Raw genomic sequence first — 20,446 nt, forward strand, 5'->3', positions numbered from 1 at the left:
GGGCCAAAAGAGAGGGGCAAATGGGGGAGGGGCAATGGGGGAGGGACAAATGCAGGGGAAGGGGCAAAGGGGGGGAGGGGAAAGGGGGAGGGGCAAATGAAGAGGGGAAAAGGGGAGGGGCTTAAAGGGGGAGGGGCATAAACGGGGGGAGGGGCGACATGGGGAACCCCAAAATTCAATTGGGGAAGGGGCTGATGTGTTTTAAGCCCCGCCCCCTCTCCCCTCCCCCCCTCAGGTGATGAGAACCCCAACACGGCAGGTGAGGGGGAGGGGCGAGGGTGGGGGAGGGGCGGGCTTGAAAGGGGGAGGGGCCAATTGGGGGAGGAGCCAATGAAATGGAGGAGGAGCAAAAAAATGGGGGAGGGGTTCAGTAAAAGGGGGGAGGGGTAATTAAAATGGGGAGGGGCTAATTAAATTGGGGAGGGGTCAAATAAAATGTGGGAGGGGCCAAAATTGGGGGTGGGGTCAGTTAAATTCGGGGAGGGGCATTTGGGTGGTGGAGGGGGATAATTAAACTGGGATGGGGTAATTAAATTGGGGGAGGAGCCAGATAAATTTGGAATTAATTAATTTAATTGGGGGAGGGGTCAAATTAAATTGGGGGAGGGGCCAATTAAGTGGAGGGGGCATAGGAAGGGGTAATTAAATCAGGAATAAGCCAATTAAATTGGGATGGGGGCTAATTAATGAGAGAGGGGCTGATTAAATTGGGGGAGCGGGCAAATAATTGGGGGAAGGGCCAATTAAATTGGGGAGGGGCTAATTAAATTGAGGGAGGGTCTAATTAAATCAGCAAGAAGCCAATTAAATTGGGGGAGGGGTTAATTAAATGGGGGAGGGGCCAAAATTGGTGGAGGGGTTACAAATTAAATTGGGGAGAGGTCAATTAAATTGGGGGAGGGGCTAATTAAATGGGGGAGGAGCCAATTTAAATGGGGAGGGCCCAATTAAATTGGGGAGGGGCTAATTAAATCAGCAAGAAGCCAATTAAATTGGGGGAGTGATTAATTAAATGGGGGAGGGGCTAATTAAATGGGGGAGGAGCCAATGAAGAGGGGAGGGCCTAATTTGTTGGGGGAGGGGCCAAATAAATTGGGGGAGGGGCTAATTAAATGGGGGAGGAGCCAATTTAAATGGGGAGGGCCCAATTAAATTGGGGGAGGGGCTAATTAAATCAGCAAGAAGCCAATTAAATTGGAGGAGTGGTTAATTAAATGGGGGGAGGGGCTAATTAAATGGGGGAGGAGCCAATGAAGAGGGAAGGGCCTAATTTGGTGGGGGAGGAGCCAAATAAATTGGGGGAGGGGCCAAAAATTGTGGGATTTTTTTGGTCACGGTGGGGGAGGGGCCGATCCAAATTCGGCCATTTTGGGGGTCAGGGTGGGGGAGGGGCGCTCCGGGTTTTTTTGGGGGGGGTCCCTCTGACCCCGCCCCTCCCCCCCACCCCCCCCTTTCAGCGCCCCGCCCCCCCCGGTTCAAGTGCGGCCTCCCCCGGCCCTGCCCCCCCCGGCACTTCGCCTTCCGCCTGCTGAGCGGGGCCGCGAACGTGGTGGGACCGCGGATCTGCCTGGAGGGGAGAGAGTGAGAGAGAAACAGGGGGCGGGGCTAATGGGTGTGGGAGGGGCTAAAGGGTGGGGGTGGGACCGAGGATCTGCCTGGAGGGGAGAGAGTCAGAGACAGGGGGCGGGGCTAATGGGGAGGGGAAGGGGCTAAAGGGTGGGGGTGGGACCGCGGATCTGCCTGGAGGGGAGAGAGTGAGAGCGAAACAGAGGGCGGGGCTAATGGCGAGGGGGCGGGGCTAAAGGGAAAGTGGGAGGGGCTAAAATGGGACCGCGGATCTGCCTGGAGGGGAGAGAGTGAGAGAGGGATGGGGGCGGGGCTAATGGGGAGGGGGAGTGGCTAAAGTGAAAGGGGGAGAGGCTAAAATGGGACCACGGATCTGCCTGGAGGGGAGAGAGTGAGAGAGGGACAGGGGGCGGGGCTAACGGGTGTGGGCGGGGCTAAAGGGTGGGAGTGGGACCGCGGATCTGCCTGGAGGGGAGAGAGTGAGAGACAGGGACAGGGGGCGGGGCTAATGGGGAGGGGGCGGGGCTAAAGGGTGGGAGTGGGACCGAGAATCTGCCTGGAGGGGAGAGAGTGAGAGAGGGACAGGGGGCGGGGCTAATGGGTGTGGGCGGGGCTAAAGGGTGGGAGTGGGACCGCGGATCTGCCTGGAGGGGAGAGAGTGAGAGAGGGACAGGGGGCGGGGCTAATGGCGAGGGGGAGGGGCTAAAGGGTAGGGGTGGGACCGCGGATCTGCCTGGAGGGGAGAGAGTGAGAGAGTGACAGGGGGCGGGGCTAATGGGGAGGGGGCGGGGCTACAATGGGGCCCAGGATCTGCCTGGAGGGGAGAGAGTGAGAGAGGGACAGGGGGCGGGGCTAATGGGGAGGGGGCCGGGCTAAAGGGTGTGGTGGGACCGCGGATCTGCCTGGAGGGGAGAGAGTGAGAGACTGGGGGCGGGGCTAATGGGGAGGGGGCGGGGCTATAGAATGGGGGTGGGACCGCGGATCTGCCTGGAGGGGAGAGAGTGAGAGAGGGACGGGGGGCGGGGCTAATGGCGAGGGGGCGGGGCTATAGAATGGGTGTGGGACCGCGGATCTGCCTGGAGGGGAGAGAGTGAGACAGGGGGCAGGGCTAATGGGGAGGGGGCGGGGCTAAAGGGGAAGGGGGAGGGGCTTTGAGAGTGGGGGAGGGGTTAAAATGGGACCGCAGATCTGCCTGGAGGGGAGAGAGTGAGAGAGGGACAGGGGGCGGGGCTAATGGGGAGGGGGCGGGGCTACAATGGGGCCCAGGATCTGCCTGGAGGGGAGAGAGTGAGAGAGGGACGGGGGCGGGGCTAATGGGGAGGGGGCGGGGCTAATGGGGAGGGGGAGGGGCTAAAATGGGACCCATGATCTGCCTGGAGGGGAGAGTGAGAGACAGGGGGCGGGGCTAATGGGGAGGGGGCGGGGCTACAATGGGGCCCAGGATCTGCCTGGAGGGGAGAGAGTGAGAGAGAGATGGGGGGCGGGGCTAATGGGGAGGGGGCGGGGCTAAATGGAAAGGGGGAGGGGCTGTGAGAATGGGGGTGGGACCGAGAATCTGCCTGGAGGGGAGAGAGTGAGAGAGGGACAGGGGGCGGGGCTATAGGGTGGGGGTGGGACCGCGGATCTGCCTGGAGGGGAGAGAGTGAGAGAGAGACAGGGGCGGGGCTTATTGGGGGAGGGGCTTAATGGGGAGGGGCTAAAGGGAAAGGGGGAGGGGCTGTGAGAATGGGGGTGGGACCGAGAATCTGCCTGGAGGGGACAGAGTGAGAGAGGGAAATGGGGAGGGGCTTAATGGGAGGGGGCGGGGCTAAAAAGGGACCCAGGATCTGCCTGGAGAGGAGAGAGTGAGGGGGGCGGGGCTAAAGGGAAAGGGGGAGGGGCTTAATGGGTGGGGGAGGGGCTAAAGGTGGGACCCAGGATCTGGCTCGAGGGGAGAGAGGGGGCGGGGCTAAAGGAAAGGGGGAGGGGCTACAGGGGATGGGGAGGGGCTTTGCGCAGGGGGGTGCCATGGAGGATCTGCCTGGAGAGGAGAGAGTGAGAGGAGAAATGGGGGCGGGGCTAAAGGGAAAGGGGGAGGGGTTTGTTGGGTGGATGGGGGAGGGGCTTGGGAAGGGAGGGGTCGATAAGGGGTGGGGGAGGGGCCACGGGGATAACTGACCTTGGCCACGCCCCCTTTCCCCTCCCCCCCCCTCCCCCCCAGGTTGATGAGCAGCGTCAAGAACAACGTGGGGAGGGGCCTGAACATCGCCCTGGTCAACGGTGGGGGAGGGGCTGAACGGGGTGGGGGAGGGGCCTAATGGGGGGCGGGGTTATTTGGAGTGGGGGTGGGGCTTAATTGAGTGGGGGAGGGGCTAATTGGGATGGGGCTGAAAGGAGGGAAGGGGAGGGGTTAATCAGGGGAGGGAGGAGCAGAACAGGAAGGGGGAGGGGCTTAATGGGATGGGAAGGGGAGGGGTCAGTTGGGGTGGGGGGAGGGGAAAAGGAGAGGAGGGGGAGGGGCAATTTGGGATGGGGGAGGGGCAAAACAAGAGGGGATAGGGTGGAGCCAAATGGGGGAGGGGTGAATTAAATTGGGGGAGGGGCCAAAAACTGAGGGAGGGGCAAATTAAATTGGGGGAGGGGCAAATTAAATTGGGGGAGGGGCTAATTACATTGAGAGAGGGGCAAATTAAATTGGGGGAGGGGTCAATTAAATGGGGGGGTTAAATAGGGGAGGAGCTAATTGGGGGAGGGGCAAGAAATTGGGGGAAAGGGCCAAATATATGGGGAGGAGCAAATTAAATTGGGGGAGGAGCCAAAAATTGGGGGAGGGTGAAATTGGATGGGGGAGGGGCCACTTTGGTGGGGGAGGGGCAAATTCAACTGAGGGAGGGGCCAATTAAATGGAGGAGGGGCCAATTAAATGGGGAGGGGCCAATTAAATCAGGGTGAGCTAATTAATAGGGGAGGGGCTAAACCCAGTCAGGGCAGGAGCCAATGGCAATGGAGGGGGCGGGGCTAATTTAAGCCCCTCCCCCCCCAGGGGTCAGCGGGGAGCTGATCGCGGCCCAGGCCTTCGACATGTGGGCGGGGGGTGAGTGAGAGACCCCGCCCCCACCCTCCCACTGGCCCCGCCCCCACCTCGCTGACCCCTCCCACTCCCTCCCATGCTCCTCCCTCTTCCCCACCCCACCCCATTGGCCCCGCCCCCACCCTCTCATTAGCCCCGCCCCACCTCATTGTCCCCTCCCCCATCCATTGACCCAACCCCCACCCCACTGACTCCGCCCCCACCCTCCATTGACCCTGCCCCACCTCACTGACCCCTCCCACTCCCTCCCATGCTCCTCCCCCTTCCCCTCCCCCACCCCATTGACCCCGCCCCCACCCTCCCATTGGCCCCTCCTCACCTCATTGGCCCTCCCCATCCATTGACCCAACCTCCACCCCACTGACCCCAGCCTCCATTGGCCCCTCCCCCCACCGCACTGACCCCTCCCACTCCCTCACATGCTCCTTCCCCTTCCCCTCCCCCACGCCATTGACCCCGCCCCCACCCTCCATTGACTCCGCCCCACCCTCCAATTGGACCCGCCCCCACCCTCCTATTGGCCTCTCCCCACCTCATTGGCTCCTCCCCCATCCATTGACCCAACCCCCACCCCACTGACCCCGCCCCCACCTCACTGACCCCTCCCACTCTCTCCTATGCTCCTCCCCCACACCATTGGCCCCGCCCCCAGCCTCTCATGGTCCCCTCCCCACCTCATTGGCCCCTCCCCCACCTCACTGACCCCTCCCACTCCCTCTCATGCTCCTCCCCCTTCCCCTCCCCCACCTCACTGACCCCGCCCCCACCCTCCCATTAGCCCCTCCCCACCCCATTGGCCCCTCCCTCACCCTAATTGACCCCTCCCCCATCCCATTGACCCAACCCCACCCCACCGACCCCGCACCACACTCCATTGGCCCCGCCCCCACCCCACTGACCCCTCCCACTCTCTCCCATGCTCCTCCCCCTTCCCCTCCCCCACGCCATTGACCCCGCCCCCACCCTCCATTGACTCCGCCCCACCCTCCTATTGTCCCCTCCCCACCTCATTGGCCCCTCCCCCATCCATTGACCCAACCCCCACCCCACTGACCCCACCCCCACCCCACTGACCCCTCCCACTCCCTCCATGCTCCTCCCACTTCCCCACCCCCAACCCATTTGCCCTGCCCCCACCTTCCATGGCCCCGCCCCCACCTTCCATTGACTCCGCCCCCACTCTCCCATTGGCCCCTCCCCCACCTCACTGACCCCTCCCACTCCCTCCCATACTCCTCCTCCTTCCCCTCCCCCACCCCATTGACCCCGCCTCCACCCTCCATTGACTCCGCCCCACCCTCCAATTGGCCCCGCCCCCACCCTCTCATTGTCCCCTCCCCCCATTGGCCCCTCCCCCATCCATTGACCCAACCCCCATCCCATTGACTCCACCCCCACCCTCCCATTGGCCCCACCCCCACCCCACTGACCCCTCCCACTCTCTCCTATGCTCCTCCCCCTTCCCCTCCCCCACCCTATTGACCCCGCCCCCACCCTCTCATTAGCCCCGCCCCCACCCTCTCATTGTGTCCTCCCCACCTCATTGGCCCCTCCCCATCCCATTGACCCAACCCCCACCCCACTGACCCCGCCCCCACCCTCCATTGACCTCGCCCCCACCTCGCTGACCCCTCCCACTCTCTATGCTCCTCCCCCTTCCCCACCCCCACCCCATTGACCCCGCCCCCACCCTCCATTGGCCCCTCCTCACCTCATTGGCTCCTCCCCCATCCATTGACCCAACCCCACCCCACTGACCCCGCCCCCACCTCACTGACCGCTCCCACTCTCTCCTATGCTCCTCCCCCACACCATTGGCCCCGCCCCCAGCCTCTCATTGTCCCCTCCCACCTCATTGGCCCCTCCCCCATCCCACTGACCCCGCCCCCACCCTGATTGGCCCCTCCCCCACCTCGCTGACCCCTCCCACTCCCTCGCATGCTCCTCCCCCTTCCCCTCCCCCACTCCTCATTTGGAGCTGAATTTTCCCCATTTTTGTGCTGATTTTTGAGCTGAATTTCCCCATTTTTGGCCGGATTTTTGAGACGTTTTCCCCCAATTTTTGTGCTGATTTTTGAGTCGGTTCTTCCCCATTTTTTTGCTGATTTCTATGCTCATTTTCCCTATTTTTGTGCTGATTTTTGGGCTGATTTTTTTGCTCTTTTTTCCCCATTTTTGGGCTGAATTTCCCCATTTTGTACTGATTTCTGGGCTGTTTTTTCCCCATTTTTGTGCTGAATTTCCCCATTTTTGAGCAGTTTTTTCCCCATTTTTGCGCTGATTTTCCCCCATTTCTTTGAGCAGTTTTTTTTCCCCTTTTTTTCTGATGTTTTTTGCTCTTTTTTTCCCCATTTCTGTGCTGAATTTCCCCGTTTTTGTGCTGATTTTTGGTCTGTTTTTTCCCAATTTTTGTGCTGATTTTTTTGTGCTGAATTTCCCCATTTTTGTGCTGATTTCTGTGTTGTTTTTTCTCCATTTTTTGGCTGATTTTGAGTAGCTTTTCCCCCGGTTTTGTGCTGATTTCTGTGCTCTTTTTTCCCCCTTTTTTGGCTGAAGTCCCCATTTTTGGCCTGATTTTTGGCCGGATTTTTGAGCCCTTTTCCCCCCATTTTTATGCTGATTTTTTTCTCTTTTTTCCCCATTTTTGTGGTGAATTTCCCCATTTTTTTGCTGATTTTTTGTGCTGAATTTCCCCATTTCTGTGCTGAATTTCCCCCATTTTTGGAGCAGTTTTTTCCCCATTTTTGTGCTGATTTCTGAAATGTTTTTTCCCCATTTCATGCTCATTTTCAGGCTGAATTTCCCCATTTTTTTGCTGATGTTTTTACAGTTTTTTCCATTTTTGTGCTGATTTCTGAGCTGTTTCCCCCCCCATTTTTGTGCTGAATTTCCCCATTTTTGGGTTGATTTCTGGGCTGAATTTCCCCCTTTTTGTGCTGATTTTTGAGCCGTTTTTTCCCTATTTTTGTGCTGATTTTTTTGCTCTTTTTTCCCCATTTCTGTGCTGATTTCCCCATTTTTGTGCTGATTTTCAGGCTGAATTTCCCCATTTTTTTGCTGATTTTTTGCTCTTTTTTCCCCACTTTTGTGCTGATTTTTGTGCTGTTTTTTGAGCCGGTTTTTGCCCATTTTTGTGCTGATTTCTGAGCTGTTTTCCCCCCATTTTTGTGCTGATTTTTGTGCTGAATTTCCCCATTTTTGTGCTGATTTGCCCCATTTTTGTGCTGAATTTCCCCATTTTTTTGCTGATTTTTTGCTCTTTTTCCCAATTTTTGTGCTGATTTTGTGCTGTGTTTTGAGCTGGTTTTTGCCCATTTTTTTGCTGATTTTTTGTGCTGAATTTCCCTATTTCTGTGCTGATTTTCCCCATTTCTGTGCTGATTTCTGAGCCGTTTTTTCCCCATTTTTGTGCTGATTTTTGGCTGTTTTTTGAGCCAATTTTTGCCCATTTTTTTGCTGATTTTTTGTGCTGAATTTCCCTATTTCTGTGCTGAATTTTCCCATTTCTGTGCTGAATTTCCCCATTATTTCTGTGCTGAATTTCCCCATTTTTGTACTGAATTTCCCCATTTTTGTGCTGATTTCGGAGCCGTTTTTTCCCCATTTCTGTGCTGATTTTTGTGCTGATTTTTGAGCCAATTTTTGCCCATTTTTATGCTGATTTTTTGTGCTGAATTTCCCCATTTTTGTGCTGAATTTCCTCCCATTTCTGTGCTGATTTCCCCATTTTTTTGCTGATTTTTGGGCTGAATTTCCCCATTTTTGTGCTGATTTCTGAACTGGTTTTTCCCCATTTTTGTGCTGAATTTCCCCATTTTTGAGCAGTCTTTTCCCCATTTTTGTGCTGATTTTTGGGGCTGATTTTCCCCATTTTTGTGCTGATTTTTGTGCTGATTTTTGAGCCGGTTTTTGCCAATTTTTTTGCTGATTTCTGAGCTGTTTTCCCCCATTTTTGTGCTGAATTTTGTGCTGAATTTCCCCATTTTTTTGTTGATTTTTTTACTCTTTTTTCCCCATTTTTGTGCTGAATTTCCCAATTTTTGTGCTGATTTTCCCCATTTTTTTGCTGATTTTTGTGCTGATTTTCCCCATTTCTGTGCTGATTTCCCCATTTTTGTGCTGATTTTTGTGCTGTTTTTGAGCCGTTTTTTCCCCATTTTTGTGCTGATTTTTTGTGCTGAATTTCCCCATTTCTGTGCTGAATTTCCCCATTTTTGGAGCAGTTTTTTCCCCATTTCTGTGCTGATTTCCCCATTTTTGTGCTGATTTTTGGGTTGAATTTCCCCATTTTTGTGCTGGTTTTTTTGCTCTGTTTTCCCCCATTTCTGTGCTGATTTCTCCACTTTTGTGCTGATTTTTTGAGCTGAATTTCCCCATTTTTGTGCTGATTTTTGCTCTTTTTTCCCCATTTTTGTGCTGATTTTTGTGCTGAATTTCCCCATTTTTGTGCTGATTTCGGAGCCGTTTTTTCCCCATTTTTTTGCTGATTTTTGTGCTGATTTTTTCCCCAGTTTTTGTGCTGAATTTCCCCATTTTTATGCTGATTTTCCCCATTTTTGGGTTGATTTCTGAGCTGTTTTTTCCCCATTTTTGTGCTGATTTTTGTGCTGAATTTCCCCATTTTTGTGCTGATTTTTTTTGCTCTTTTTTCCCTATTTCTGTGCTGAATTTCCCCCATTTTTGGAGCAGTTTTTTCCCCATTTCTGTGCTGATTTCCCCATTTTCATGCTGATTTTCGGGCTGAATTTCCCCATTTTTTTGCTGATTTTTTTTGCTCTTTTTTCCCCATTTCTGTGCTGATTTTTGTGCTGATTTTTGAGCCGGTTTTTGCCCATTTTTTTTGCTGATTTTTTGCTCTTTTTTTCCCCATTTTGTGCTGATTTTTTGTGCTGAATTTCCCCATTTTTGGGTTGATTTTTTGTGCTGAATTTCCCCCATTTTTGTGCTGAATTTCCCCCATTTTTGGAGCAGTTTTTCCCCATTTCTGTGCTGAATTTCCCCATTTCTGTGCTGATTTTTGTGCTCATTTTTGAGCCAATTTTTGCCCATTTTTTTTGCTGATTTTTTGTGCTGAATTTCCCCATTTCTGTGCTGAATTTCCCCCATTTTTGGAGCAGTTTTTTCCCCATTTCTGTGCTGATTTCCCCATTTTTGTGCTGATTTTTTGCTTCTTTTTTCCCTATTTTTGTGCTGATTTTTTGCTCTTTTTTCCCCATTTCTGTGCTGATTTCGGAGCCGTATTTTCCCCATTTTTGTGCTGATTTTTGTGCTGTTTTTTGAGCCGGTTTTTGCCCATTTTTGTGCTGATTTTTGTGCTGATTTTTGTGCTGAATTTCCCCCATTTTTGGAGCAGTTTTTTCCCCATTTCTGTGCTGAATTTCCCCATTTTTGTGCTGATTTCCCCCATTTTTGGAGCAGTTTTTTCCCCATTTCTGTGCTGAATTTCCCCATTTTGGAGCAGTTTTTCCCCCATTTCTGTGCTGAATTTCCCCATTTCTGTGCTGAATTTCCCCCATTTCTGTGCTGATTTTTTGTGCTGAATTTCCCCATTTTTTTGCTGATTTTTTGTGCTGATTTTCCCCATTTTTGTGCTGATTTTTGTGCTGATTTTTGAGCCGATTTTCCCCCATTTTTGTGCTGATTTTTTTGCTCTTTTTCCCCCATTTCTGTGCTGAATTTCCCCCATTTTTGGAGCAGTTTTTTCCCCATTATTTTTGTGCTGATTTCCCCATTTCTGTGCTGAATTTCCCATTATTTCTGTGCTGATTTCCCCATTTCTGTGCTGATTTTCCCCATTATTTCTGTGCTGATTCCCCATTATTCCCCAGACGTGGAGGAGCTCCTGCGTTTCCTGCGGCCGCTCCACGAGGGCACCCTGGTGCTCGTGGCCTCCTACGACGACCCCGCCACCAAGTGAGGGCTGGGGGGGCTGGGGGGTTTTTTGGGGGGGATTTGGGGGGCCCTGGGGGGTCCTGGGGGGGATTTGGGGTCAGCTGGGGGAATTTGGGGGGTCCCAGAGGGAATTTGGGGGGATTTGAGGGGTCCTGAGTGGATTTTGGGGGGGATTTGAGGGGTCCTGGGGTGCATTTGGGGGTCCTTGAGGAGGCTTGAGGGGGTCCCAGAGGGATTTGGGGTTCCTGAGGGGTCCTCGGGGGGATTTGGGGCTTAACTGGGGAGAATTTGGGGGTCCCTGAGAGAATTTGGGGGGGTCCTGGGTGGTATTTGGGGGAGTTTGGGGGGGTCCTGGGGGAGGTTGGGGGGTCCCAGAGGGAATTTGGGGGGGATCTGGGGGGTCCTGGGTGGGATTTTGGGAGTTCTGGGGAGGATTTGGGGGAGTTTGGGAGGTCCTGGGGGGGATTTGGGGGTCCTAGAGGAGATTTGAGGGGTCCAAGAGGGGATTTGGGGGTTCCTGAGGGGTCCTGGGTTGGATTTGGGGGGTTCTGGGGAGGATTTGGGGGAGTTTGGGGGGTCTTGGGTGGGATTTGGGGGGTTCTGGGGAGGATTTGGGGGGATTTTGGGGTGTCCCAGAGGGAATCTGGGAGGTCCTGAGTGGATTTGGGGGAGTTTTGGGGGTCCCAGAGGGGATTTGGGTGTTCCTGAGGGGTCCTGGGGGGGATTTGGGGCTTAATTGGGGGGAATTTGGGGGGTCCCAGAGGGATTTTGGGGTTCCTGGGTGGGATTTGGGGCAGTTTGGGGGGTTCTGGGTTGGATTTGGGAGTTCTGGGGAGGATTTGGGGGAGTTTGGGGGGTCCTGAGGGGATTTGGGGGGTCCTGGGGGGGTTTGGGGGGTCCCAGAGGAAATTTAGTGGGTCCAAGAGGGAATTTGGGGGGTCCTGGGGGGGATTTGGGGTCCCCTGTGGGGATAATGGGGGGTCCTGGGGGGGCTCGGGGGGTCCCAGAGGAAATTTGGGGGGGATTTGAGGGGTCCTGAGGGGATCTGGGGGGGGAATTGGGGATTTTGGGGGGGTCCCAGAGGGAATTTGGGGGGTCTGGGTGGGATTTGGGGGGTCCTGGGGGGGTTCGGGGGTCCTGGGAGGGGATTTGGGGTCCCCTGTGGGGATTATGGGGGGTCCTGAGGGGGGCTCGGGGTCTCAGAGGGATTTTGGGGGGGATTTGAGGGATCCTGAGGGGATTTGGGGGGTCCTGGGTGGGATTTTGGGAGTTCTGGGAGGATTTGGGGGAGTTTGGGGGGTCCTGGGGGGGCTTTGGGGGGTCCCAGAGGAAATTTAGGGGGTCCCAGAGGGAATCTGGGGGGGATTTGAGGGGTCCTGAGGGGATCTGGGGGGGGAATTGGGGATTTTGGGGATCCAGAGGGGATTTGGGGGTTCCTGGGGGTCCTGGGTGGGATTTGGGGGAGTTTGGGGGAGTTTGGGGGGTCCTGGGTGGGATTTGGGGCTCCTAGAGGGAGATTTGAGGGGGTCCCAGAGGGGTTTTGGGGTCCCCTGGGGTATTTGGGGTTCCTGGGGGTCCTGGGGGGGATTTGGGGTCAGCTGGGGGAGTTTGGGGGGTCCTGGGGGGATTTGAGGGGTCCTGAGGGGATCTGGGGGTAAATTGGGGATTTTGGGGGGGTCCCAGAGGGAACTTGGGGGGTTCTGTGTGGGATTTGGGGGGAGTTTGGGGGGTCCTGGGGGGGTTCGTGGGTCCTGGGGGGGATTTGGGGTCCCCTGTGGGGATAATGGGGGGTCCTGGGGGGGGTTGGGGGATCCCAGAGGGAATTTGCGGCGGATTTGAGGGGTCCTGGGGGGGATCTGGGGGGAAATTGGGGATTTTGGGGGGGTCCCAGAGGGAATCTGGGGGGTCCTGAGTGGATTTGGGGGTCCTTGAGGAGATTCGAGGGGGTCCCAGAGGGGTTTGGGGGTTCCTGGGGGGGTCCTGGGGGGGATTTGGGGTCCCCTCGGGAGTTTGGGGGAAAATTGGGGAGATTTTGGGGGGTCCCAGAGGGGGTTTAGGAGGTCCTGGGTGGGATTTGGGGGAGTTTTGGGGGGTCCTGAGTGGACTTTGGGGGGGATTTCAGGGGTCCTGGGTGGGATCTGGGGGGGTCCTAGAGGAGATTTGAGGGGGTCCCAGAGGGGATTTGGAGCAGGTTTGGGGGTCCCCAGGGGGGATTGGGGGGGATTTGGGGTCCCCTGGGGTGGATTTTGGGGGGTCCCAGAGGAAATTTAGGGGGTCCCCAGAGGGGATTTGGGGGGGATTTGAGGGGTCCTGGGTGGGATCTGGGGGGTCCTGAGGGGATCTGGGGGGGGGAATTGGGGACTTTGGGGGATCCCAGAGGGGATTTGGGGGGTCCTGGTGGGATTTGGGGGAGTTTGGGGGGTCCTGGGTGGGATTTGGGGGTCCTTGAGGAGATTTTGAGGGGGTCCCAGAGGGGATTTGGGGCAGGTTTGGGGGTCCCAGGGGGGGACTGGGGGGGATTTGGGGTCCCCTGGGGGGTTTTGGGGGGTCCTGGGGAGGATTTGAGGAGATTTTGGGGGACCCCAGAGGGATTTTGGGGGTTCCTGGGTGGGATTTGGGGGAGTTTGGAGGGTCCTGGGGGGGATTTGGGGGTCCTAGAGGAGATTTGAGGGGGTCCCAGAGGGGATTTGGGGTTCCTGAGGGGTCCTGGGTGGGATTTTGGGGGTCCTGGGGAGGATTTGGGGGAGTTTGGGGGGTCTTGAGTGGGATTTGGGGGGTTCTGGGAGGATTTGGGGGCATTTTGGGGTGTCCCAGAGGGATTTTGGGGGTCCTGGGTTGGATTTGGGGTCAGCTGGGGGGATTTGGGGGGTCCCAGAGGGAATTTGGGGGGGGATTTGAGGGGTCCTGGGTGGGATCTGGGGGGTCCTGAGGGGATTTGGGGGGTCCTGGGTGGGATTTTGAGAGTTCTGGGGAGGATTTGGGGAGTTTGGGGGGTCCTGGGGGGGTTTGGGGGTCCCAGAGGAAATTTAGGGGGTCCAAGAGGGAATTTGGGGGGATTTGAGGGGTCCTGGGTGGGGATTTGGGGGTCCTAGAGGAGATTTGAGGGGGTCCCAGAGGGGTTTTGGGGTCCCCTGGGGGATTTGGGGGTTCCTGGGGGGTCCTGGGGGGGATTTGGGATCCCCTGTGGGGATAATGGGGGGTCCTGGGGGGGTTTGGGGGTCCCAGAGGGAATTTGGAGGATTTTGGGGGGTCCTGAGGGGATTTGGGGGGTCCTGGGTGGGATTTGGGTCCCCTGGGGTGGATTTGGGGGTCCTTGAGGAGATTTGAGGGGGTCCCAGAGGGATTTGGGCAGGTTTGGGGGTCCCAGGGGGGATTGGGGGGATTTGGGGTCCTAGAGGAGATTTGAGGGGTCCCAGAGGGGATTTGGGGGTTCCTGAGGGGTCCTGGGTGGGATCTGGGGGGTTCTGGGGAGGATTTGGGGGAATTTTGGGGGGTCCCAGAGGGAATTTGGGGGGTCCTGGGTGGATTTGGGGGAGTTTGGGGGGTCCTGTGTGGATTTGGGGGTCCTTGAGGAGATTTGAGGGGGTCCCAGAGGGGTTTTGGGGTCCCCTAGGGATTTGGGGTTCCTGGGGGGTCCTGGGGGGGGAATTTGGGGTCAGCTGGGGAATTTGGGGGGTCCCAGAGGGAATTTGGGGGGTCCTGGTGGGATTTGGGGTCCTAGAAGAGATTTGAGAGGGTCCCAGAGGGGTTTTGGGTTCCTGAGGGGTCCTGGGGGGGATTTGGGGTCCCCTCGGGAGTTTGGGGTAAATTGGGGAGATTTTGGGAGGTCCCAGAGTGGATTTGGGGGGTCCTGGGTGGGATTTGGAGCAGGTTTGGGGGTCCCAGGGAGGATTGGGGGGGATTTGGGGTCCCTGAGGGAATCTGGGGGGTCCTGGGTGGGATTTGGGGGGTCCTGGGTGGGATTTGGGGGTTAATTGGGGATTTTGGGGGGTCCCAGAGGGGATTTTGGGGGGGTCCCGGAGATCCCTGAGGGGGATTTGGGGGTTTGAGGTCCTGGATTGAATTTGGGGCAGTTTTGGGGTGCCCTGGGGAGAATTTGGGGTTCCTGGGGGGATTTTTGGGGTTTTTTCCATCCCATTTTTTGGGATATTTTGGGGATTTTTCTCCCCATTTTTGGGATTTTTGCCTCCCATTTTTGGGGTGATTTCTCCCATTTTGGGGGTTTTTAATCCCATTTTTTGGGGTTTTTTAATCCCATTTTTGGGTTTTCCCTCTCATTTTTAGGGGCTTTTCTTCCCAATTTTTGGGGTTCTTTCCTTCTCATTTTTGGGGTTTTTTCCATCCCATTTTTTGGGATATTTTGGGGATTTTTCTCCCCCATTTTGGGGATTTTTCCTCCCATTTTTGTGGCTTTTCTCCCCCACTTTTGTGAATTTTTCCTCCAATTTTTTGGGATTTCTTTGGGGTTTTTCCTCTAAATTTTGGGGCAATTTCTCCCAGTTTTGGGCTTCTTTTCTCCTCATTTTTGGGGCTTTTTTTCTCCCATTTTGGGCTTTTTACTCTCATTTTTGGGTCTTGTCCTCCCATGGTTTGGGATATTTTAGGGGATTTTTTTCTCCCCATTTTTGGGGCGATTTCTCCAATTTTTTGGGATTTCTTTGGGGTTTTTCCTCCCAGTTTTGGGATTTTTGCCTCCCATTTTTTGGGCGATTTCTCCCAATTTTGGGTTTTTTTTCCTCCCAATTTTGGGCTTTTTTAATCCAAATTTTGGGCTTTTTCCTCCCCATTTTTTTAGGATAATTTTCTCCCAATTTTTTGGCTGTTTTTAATCCCAATTTTTGGCTGTTTTTAACCCCATTTTTTGTGTTTTTAATCCCAATTTTTGGCTGTTTTTAACCCCATTTTTTGTGTTTTTAACCCCAATTTTTGCTGGTTTTAATCCCATTTTTTTGTGTTTTTAATCCCAATTTTTTGTGTTTTTAACCCCATTTTTGTCCCATTTTGTGTTTTTAATCCCAATTTTTTGTGTTTTTAACCCCATTTTTGTCCCCCAGGCTGACGGACGAGAGCCGCTGCATTTTCAGGGTTCCTGATGGGATTTTTGGGGTTTTTTCCATCCCATTTTTTGGGATATTTTGGGGATTTTTCTCCCCATTTTTGTGGCTTTTCTCCCCCATTTTTGTGAATTTTTCCTCCAGTTTTTTGGGATTTCTTCGGGGTTTTTCCTCTAAACTTTGGGGCAATTTCTCCCATTTTTAGGGTTCTTTTCTCCTCATTTTTAGGGCTTTTTACTCTGATTTTTGGGGTTTTGTCCTCCCATGGTTTGGGATATTTTAGGGGGTTTTTTCTCCCCATTTTTAGGGTTTTCCCTCCTCATTTTTGGGGCGATTTCTCCCATTTTTGGTTTTGTTTTTCATCCCATTTTTTGGGGTTTCTTTGGGCTTTTTTCCTCCCCATTTTTTAGGATGATTTCTCCCAATTTTTGGCTGGTTTTAACCCCGTTTTTTGTGTTTTTAACCCCATTTTTTGTGGTTTTAATCCCAATTTTTGGCTGGTTTTAACCCCATTTTTTTTGTGCTTTTAATCCCAATTTTTTGTGTTTTTAACCCCAATTTTTGGTGTTTTTAATCCCAATTTTTGGCTGTTTTTAACCCCGTTTTTTTGTGTTTTTTAACCCCAATTTTTGGCCGTTTTTAACCCCGTTTTTTGTGTTTTTAACCCCAGTTTTTTGTGTTTTTAATCCCAATTTTTGGCTGTTTTTAACCCCATTTTTTGTGTTTTTAACCCAATTTTTTGTGGTTTTAATCCCAATTTTTGGCTGTTTTAATCCCAATTTTTGGCTGGTTTTAACCCCATTTTTGGTGTTTTTAACCCCATTTTTTTGTGTTTTTAATCCCAATTTTTGGCTGTTTTTAACCCCATTTTTTGTGTTTTTAATCCCAATTTTTTGGCTGTTTTTAACCCCATTTTTTGTGTTTTAATCCCAATTTTTGGCTGTTTTTAACCCCATTTTTTGTGTTTTTAACCCCAATTTTTGGCTGTTTTTAACCCCAATTTTTGGCTGTTTTTAACCCCTTTTTTTGTGTTTTTATTCCCAATTTTTGGCTGTTTTTAACCCCATTTTTTGTGTTTTTAACCCCATTTTTTGTGTTTTTAACCCCAATTTTTGGCTGTTTTTAACCCCAATTTTTGGCTGTTTTTAACCCCATTTTTTGTGTTTTTATTCCCAATTTTTGGCTGTTTTTAACCCCATTTTTTGTGTTTTTAACCCCATTTTTTGTGTTTTTAATCCCAATTTTTGGCTGTTTTTAACCCCATTTTTTGTGTTTTTAATCCCAATTTTTGGCTGTTTTTAACCCCATTTTTTGTGGTTTTAATCCCAATTTTTGGCTGTTTTTAACCCCATTTTTTGTCTTTTTAATCCCAATTTTTGGCTGTTTTTAACCCCATTTTTTGTGTTTTTAATCCCAATTTTTGGCAGTTTTTAACCCCATTTTTTGTGTTTTTAACTCCAATTTTTGGCTGTTTTTAACCCCATTTTTTGTGTTTTTAACCCCATTTTTTGTGTTTTTAATCCCAATTTTTTCTGTTTTTAACCCCGTTTCTGCCCCCAGGCTGACGGACGAGAGCCGCCGCATTTTCGGGGTTCCTGATGGGATTTTTGGGGTTTTTTCCATCCCATTTTTTGGGATATTTTTGGGGATTTTTCTCCCCATTTTTGTGGCTTTTCTCCCCCATTTTTGTGATTTTTTCCCTCCAATTTTTTGGGATTTCTTTGGGGATTTTCCTCTCTATTTCTGGGATTTTTCCTCCCAATTTTGGGGTTTTTCCCTCAAATTTTTTGGCGTTTTCTTTGGGGTTTTTCCTCCCCATTTTAGGATGATTTCTGTCATTTTTGGGATTTTTCCCTCCCATTTTTGGGGTCCTATCCTCCCATTTTTGGCATATTTTGGAGATTTTTTTCCTCCCAATTCTGGGGCTTTTTCCTCCAATTTTTTGGGATTTCTTTGGGGTTTTTTCCTTTAAATTTTGGGGCAATTTCTCCCATTTTTGGGGTTTTTTCCCTCCCATTTTTAGAGCTTTTTACGCTTCATTTTGGGAGATTTTTCTCTCCATTTTTGGGGTTTTTTTTCCCCAATTTTTTGGGGGCAACTTCTCCCATTTTAGGGAGTTTCCTTCCCAATTTTTGATCGGTTTCCCTCCCATTTTTTGGGGTTTTTTTCTCCCCATTTTTGGGGTTTTTTCCTCTCATTTTTAGTGGCTTTTCTTCCCAGTTTTTTGGGGTTCTTTCCTTCTCATTTTTGGGGTTTTCTCCATCCCATTTTTTGAGATATTTTGGGAATTTTTGCTCTCATTTTGGGGCTCTTTTCTCCAATTTTTTGGGATTTCTTTGGGGTTTTTTCCTCCCCATTTTTTGGGGTGATTTCTCCCAATTTTGGGGATTTTTCCCTCCCAATTTTGGGCTTTTTTAATCCAAATTTTGGGCTTTTTTCTCTCCCATTTTTGCTGTTTTTAACCCCAATTTTTTGTGTTTTTTCACCCCATTTTTCCCCAGGCTGACGGACGAGAGCCGCCGCATTTTCGGGGAGCTCGGCAGCGCCGTGGCCAAAGATTTGGGGTTCAGGGACAGTTGGGTGTTCCTGGGGGCCAAGGGGGTGCAGGACAGGAGCCCCTTCGAGCAGGTGGGGATTTGGGAATTTTGGGGTTTTTGGGGATTTTTTGGGGATTTTTTGGGGTTTTTGGGGATTTTTGGGGGGTCTGGAGTGGATTTTGGGGAGATTTGGGGGGGTTTTGGAAGGGTTGGGGGGATTTTAGGGTGATTTAGGGGGGATATTGGGGGGTCCTGAGTGGATTTTGGGGGGCTTTGGGGGCATTTTTAGGGGGATTTTTGGGGGGATTTTGGGGTGTTTGGGGGGATTTTTGGGGGATTTGGGGGATTTGGGGGAATTGAGGGGATTTTGGGGGGTCCTGAGTGGGTTTGAGGGGAATTTTTTGGGGGATTTGGGGAAGATTTGGGGATACTGGGGGGTCCTGAGTGGATATTGGGGGGGATTTGGGGATTTTTTTGGGATTTTTGGGGGTTTTTGGGGATTTTTTGGGGGGTCTGGAGTGGATTTTGGGGAGATTTGGGGGGATTTTGGTGAGATTGGGGAGGATTTTTGGGGGGCTGGGGGAGGTTTTGGGGGGTCCTGAGTGGATTTTGGGGGATTTAGGGGGGGATTTTGGGGGGTCCTGAGTGGGTTTGAGGGGAATTTGGGGGGGATTTTTGGGGGGATTTGGGGAAGATTTGGGGATATTGTGGGGTCCTGAGTGGATATTGGGGGGGATTTGGGGATTTTTTGGGATTTTTGGGGATTTTTGGGGGGTCTGGAGTGGATTTTGGGGGATTTAGGGGGGATTTTTGGGGGGATTTATGGGGGATTTTGGAGTGTTTGGGGAGGATTTGGGGGTGTTTGGGGGGATTTTTGGGGGATTTGGGGGAATTGAGGGGATTTTGGGGGGTCCTGAGTGGGTTTTGAGGGGGATTTTTGGGGGGATTTGGGGAAGATTTGGGGATACTGGGGGGTCCTGAGTGGATATTTGGGGATTTTTTTGGGGGTTTTGGGGATTTTTGGGGGGTCTGGAGTGGATTTTGGGGGGGTTTTGGGGAGATTTCGGGGGGATTTTGGAAGAGTTGGGGGGATTTTAGGGTGATTTAGGAGGGTTTTAGGGGGATTTTGGGGGGATTTTGGGGGGTCCTGAGTGGATTTGGGGGGTTTTGGGGGATTTGGGGGGGATTTGGGGGGATTTTGGTGAGATTGGGGAGGATTTTTTGGGGGACTGGGGGAGGTTTTGGGGGGTCCTGAGTGGATTTTGGGGGATTTAGGGGGGATTCTTGGGGGGATTTTTAGGGGAATTTTGGAGGATTTGGGGATGTTTGGGGGGATTTTGGGGGATTTGGGGGAATTGAGGGGATTTTGGGGGGTCCTGAGTGGGTTTGAGGGGAATTTTTGGGGGGATTTTTGGGGGGATTTGGGGAAGATTTGGGGATACTGGGGGGTCCTGAGTGGATACTGGGAGGGATTTGTGGATATTTGGGGAGGATTTTAGGGGATTGGGGGGTTTGGGGGGGATTTTTGGGGATTTTGGGGGGTCCTGGGTGGATTTGAGGGGATTTGGGGGTAAATTTTGGGGGGATTTATGGGGGATTTTAGGAGAATTTTGTGGGGTTTAGTGGAATTTTGGAAGGGATTTGGGGCGAATTTTGGGGGGTTTGGGGGAATTTTGGGGGCATTTTGGGGGTCCTGAGTGGATTTGAGGAATTTGAGGGGATTTGGGTGGAAATTTGGGGTATTTGGAGGAGATTTGGGGAGATTTTGGGGGGATTTTAGGGGAATTTAGGAGGATTTTGGGGGGATTTTGGGGGGTCCTGAGTGGATTTTGGGGGATTTAGGGGGGATTTTTTAGGGGGGATTTTAGGGGAATTTTGGAGTGTTTGGGGAGGATTTGGGGGCATTTTTGGGGGATTTGGGGGTGTTGAGGGGATTTTGGGGGGTCCTGAGTGGGATTGAGGGGGATTTTTGGGGGGATTTGGGGAAGATTTGGGGATATTGGGGGGTCCTGAGTGGATTTTGGGGTGTTTGGGGCATTTTTAGGGGATTTGGGGGCGATTTTTGGGGGGGATTTTTGGATGGTTTGGAGGAATTTGAGGAGGATTTGGGGGTTTTGGGGGGTCCTGAGTGGATTTTGGGGGATTTAGGGGGGTTTTTTGGGGATTTGGGGGTGTTTGGGGTGTTTGGGGAGGATTTGGGGGGAATTTAGGGGATTTTGGGGGGTCCTGAGTGGGTTTGAGGGGGATTTTTGGGGGGGTTTTTGGGGGGATTTGGGGGATATTTGGGGATATTTGGGGAGAATTTTAGGGGATTTGGGGGTTTAAGG

General features: G+C 52.5%; 1 protein-coding gene across 7 annotated transcripts in view; it reads left to right on the forward strand.

Annotated features, from left to right (window-relative positions):
• The window catches only part of FAM3A (FAM3 metabolism regulating signaling molecule A), a 31,137-nt gene that overhangs the window by 4,172 nt on the left and 6,519 nt on the right, over window positions 1-20,446 (forward strand). For 2 of the 7 annotated variants that reach the window (XM_074531111.1, XM_074531109.1), the window contains exons 4-9: window positions 236-259; window positions 1,458-1,581; window positions 3,767-3,825; window positions 4,589-4,639; window positions 10,465-10,549; window positions 18,084-18,210. In XM_074531111.1, the coding sequence (XP_074387212.1) occupies window positions 236-259; window positions 1,458-1,581; window positions 3,767-3,825; window positions 4,589-4,639; window positions 10,465-10,549; window positions 18,084-18,210 (470 nt within the window). Of the gene's footprint in view, window positions 1-235; window positions 260-1,457; window positions 1,582-3,766; window positions 3,826-4,588; window positions 4,640-10,464; window positions 10,550-15,582; window positions 15,803-17,142; window positions 17,581-18,083; window positions 18,211-20,446 lie in introns of those variants that run through there. The other 5 variants (XM_074531107.1, XM_074531112.1, XM_074531113.1 and 2 more) reach the window with 5 other exon arrangements.

The sequence above is a fragment of the Zonotrichia albicollis genome, chromosome 34 (genome assembly GCF_047830755.1).
Source record: "Zonotrichia albicollis isolate bZonAlb1 chromosome 34, bZonAlb1.hap1, whole genome shotgun sequence".
Classification (NCBI taxonomy): domain Eukaryota; kingdom Metazoa; phylum Chordata; class Aves; order Passeriformes; family Passerellidae; genus Zonotrichia; species Zonotrichia albicollis.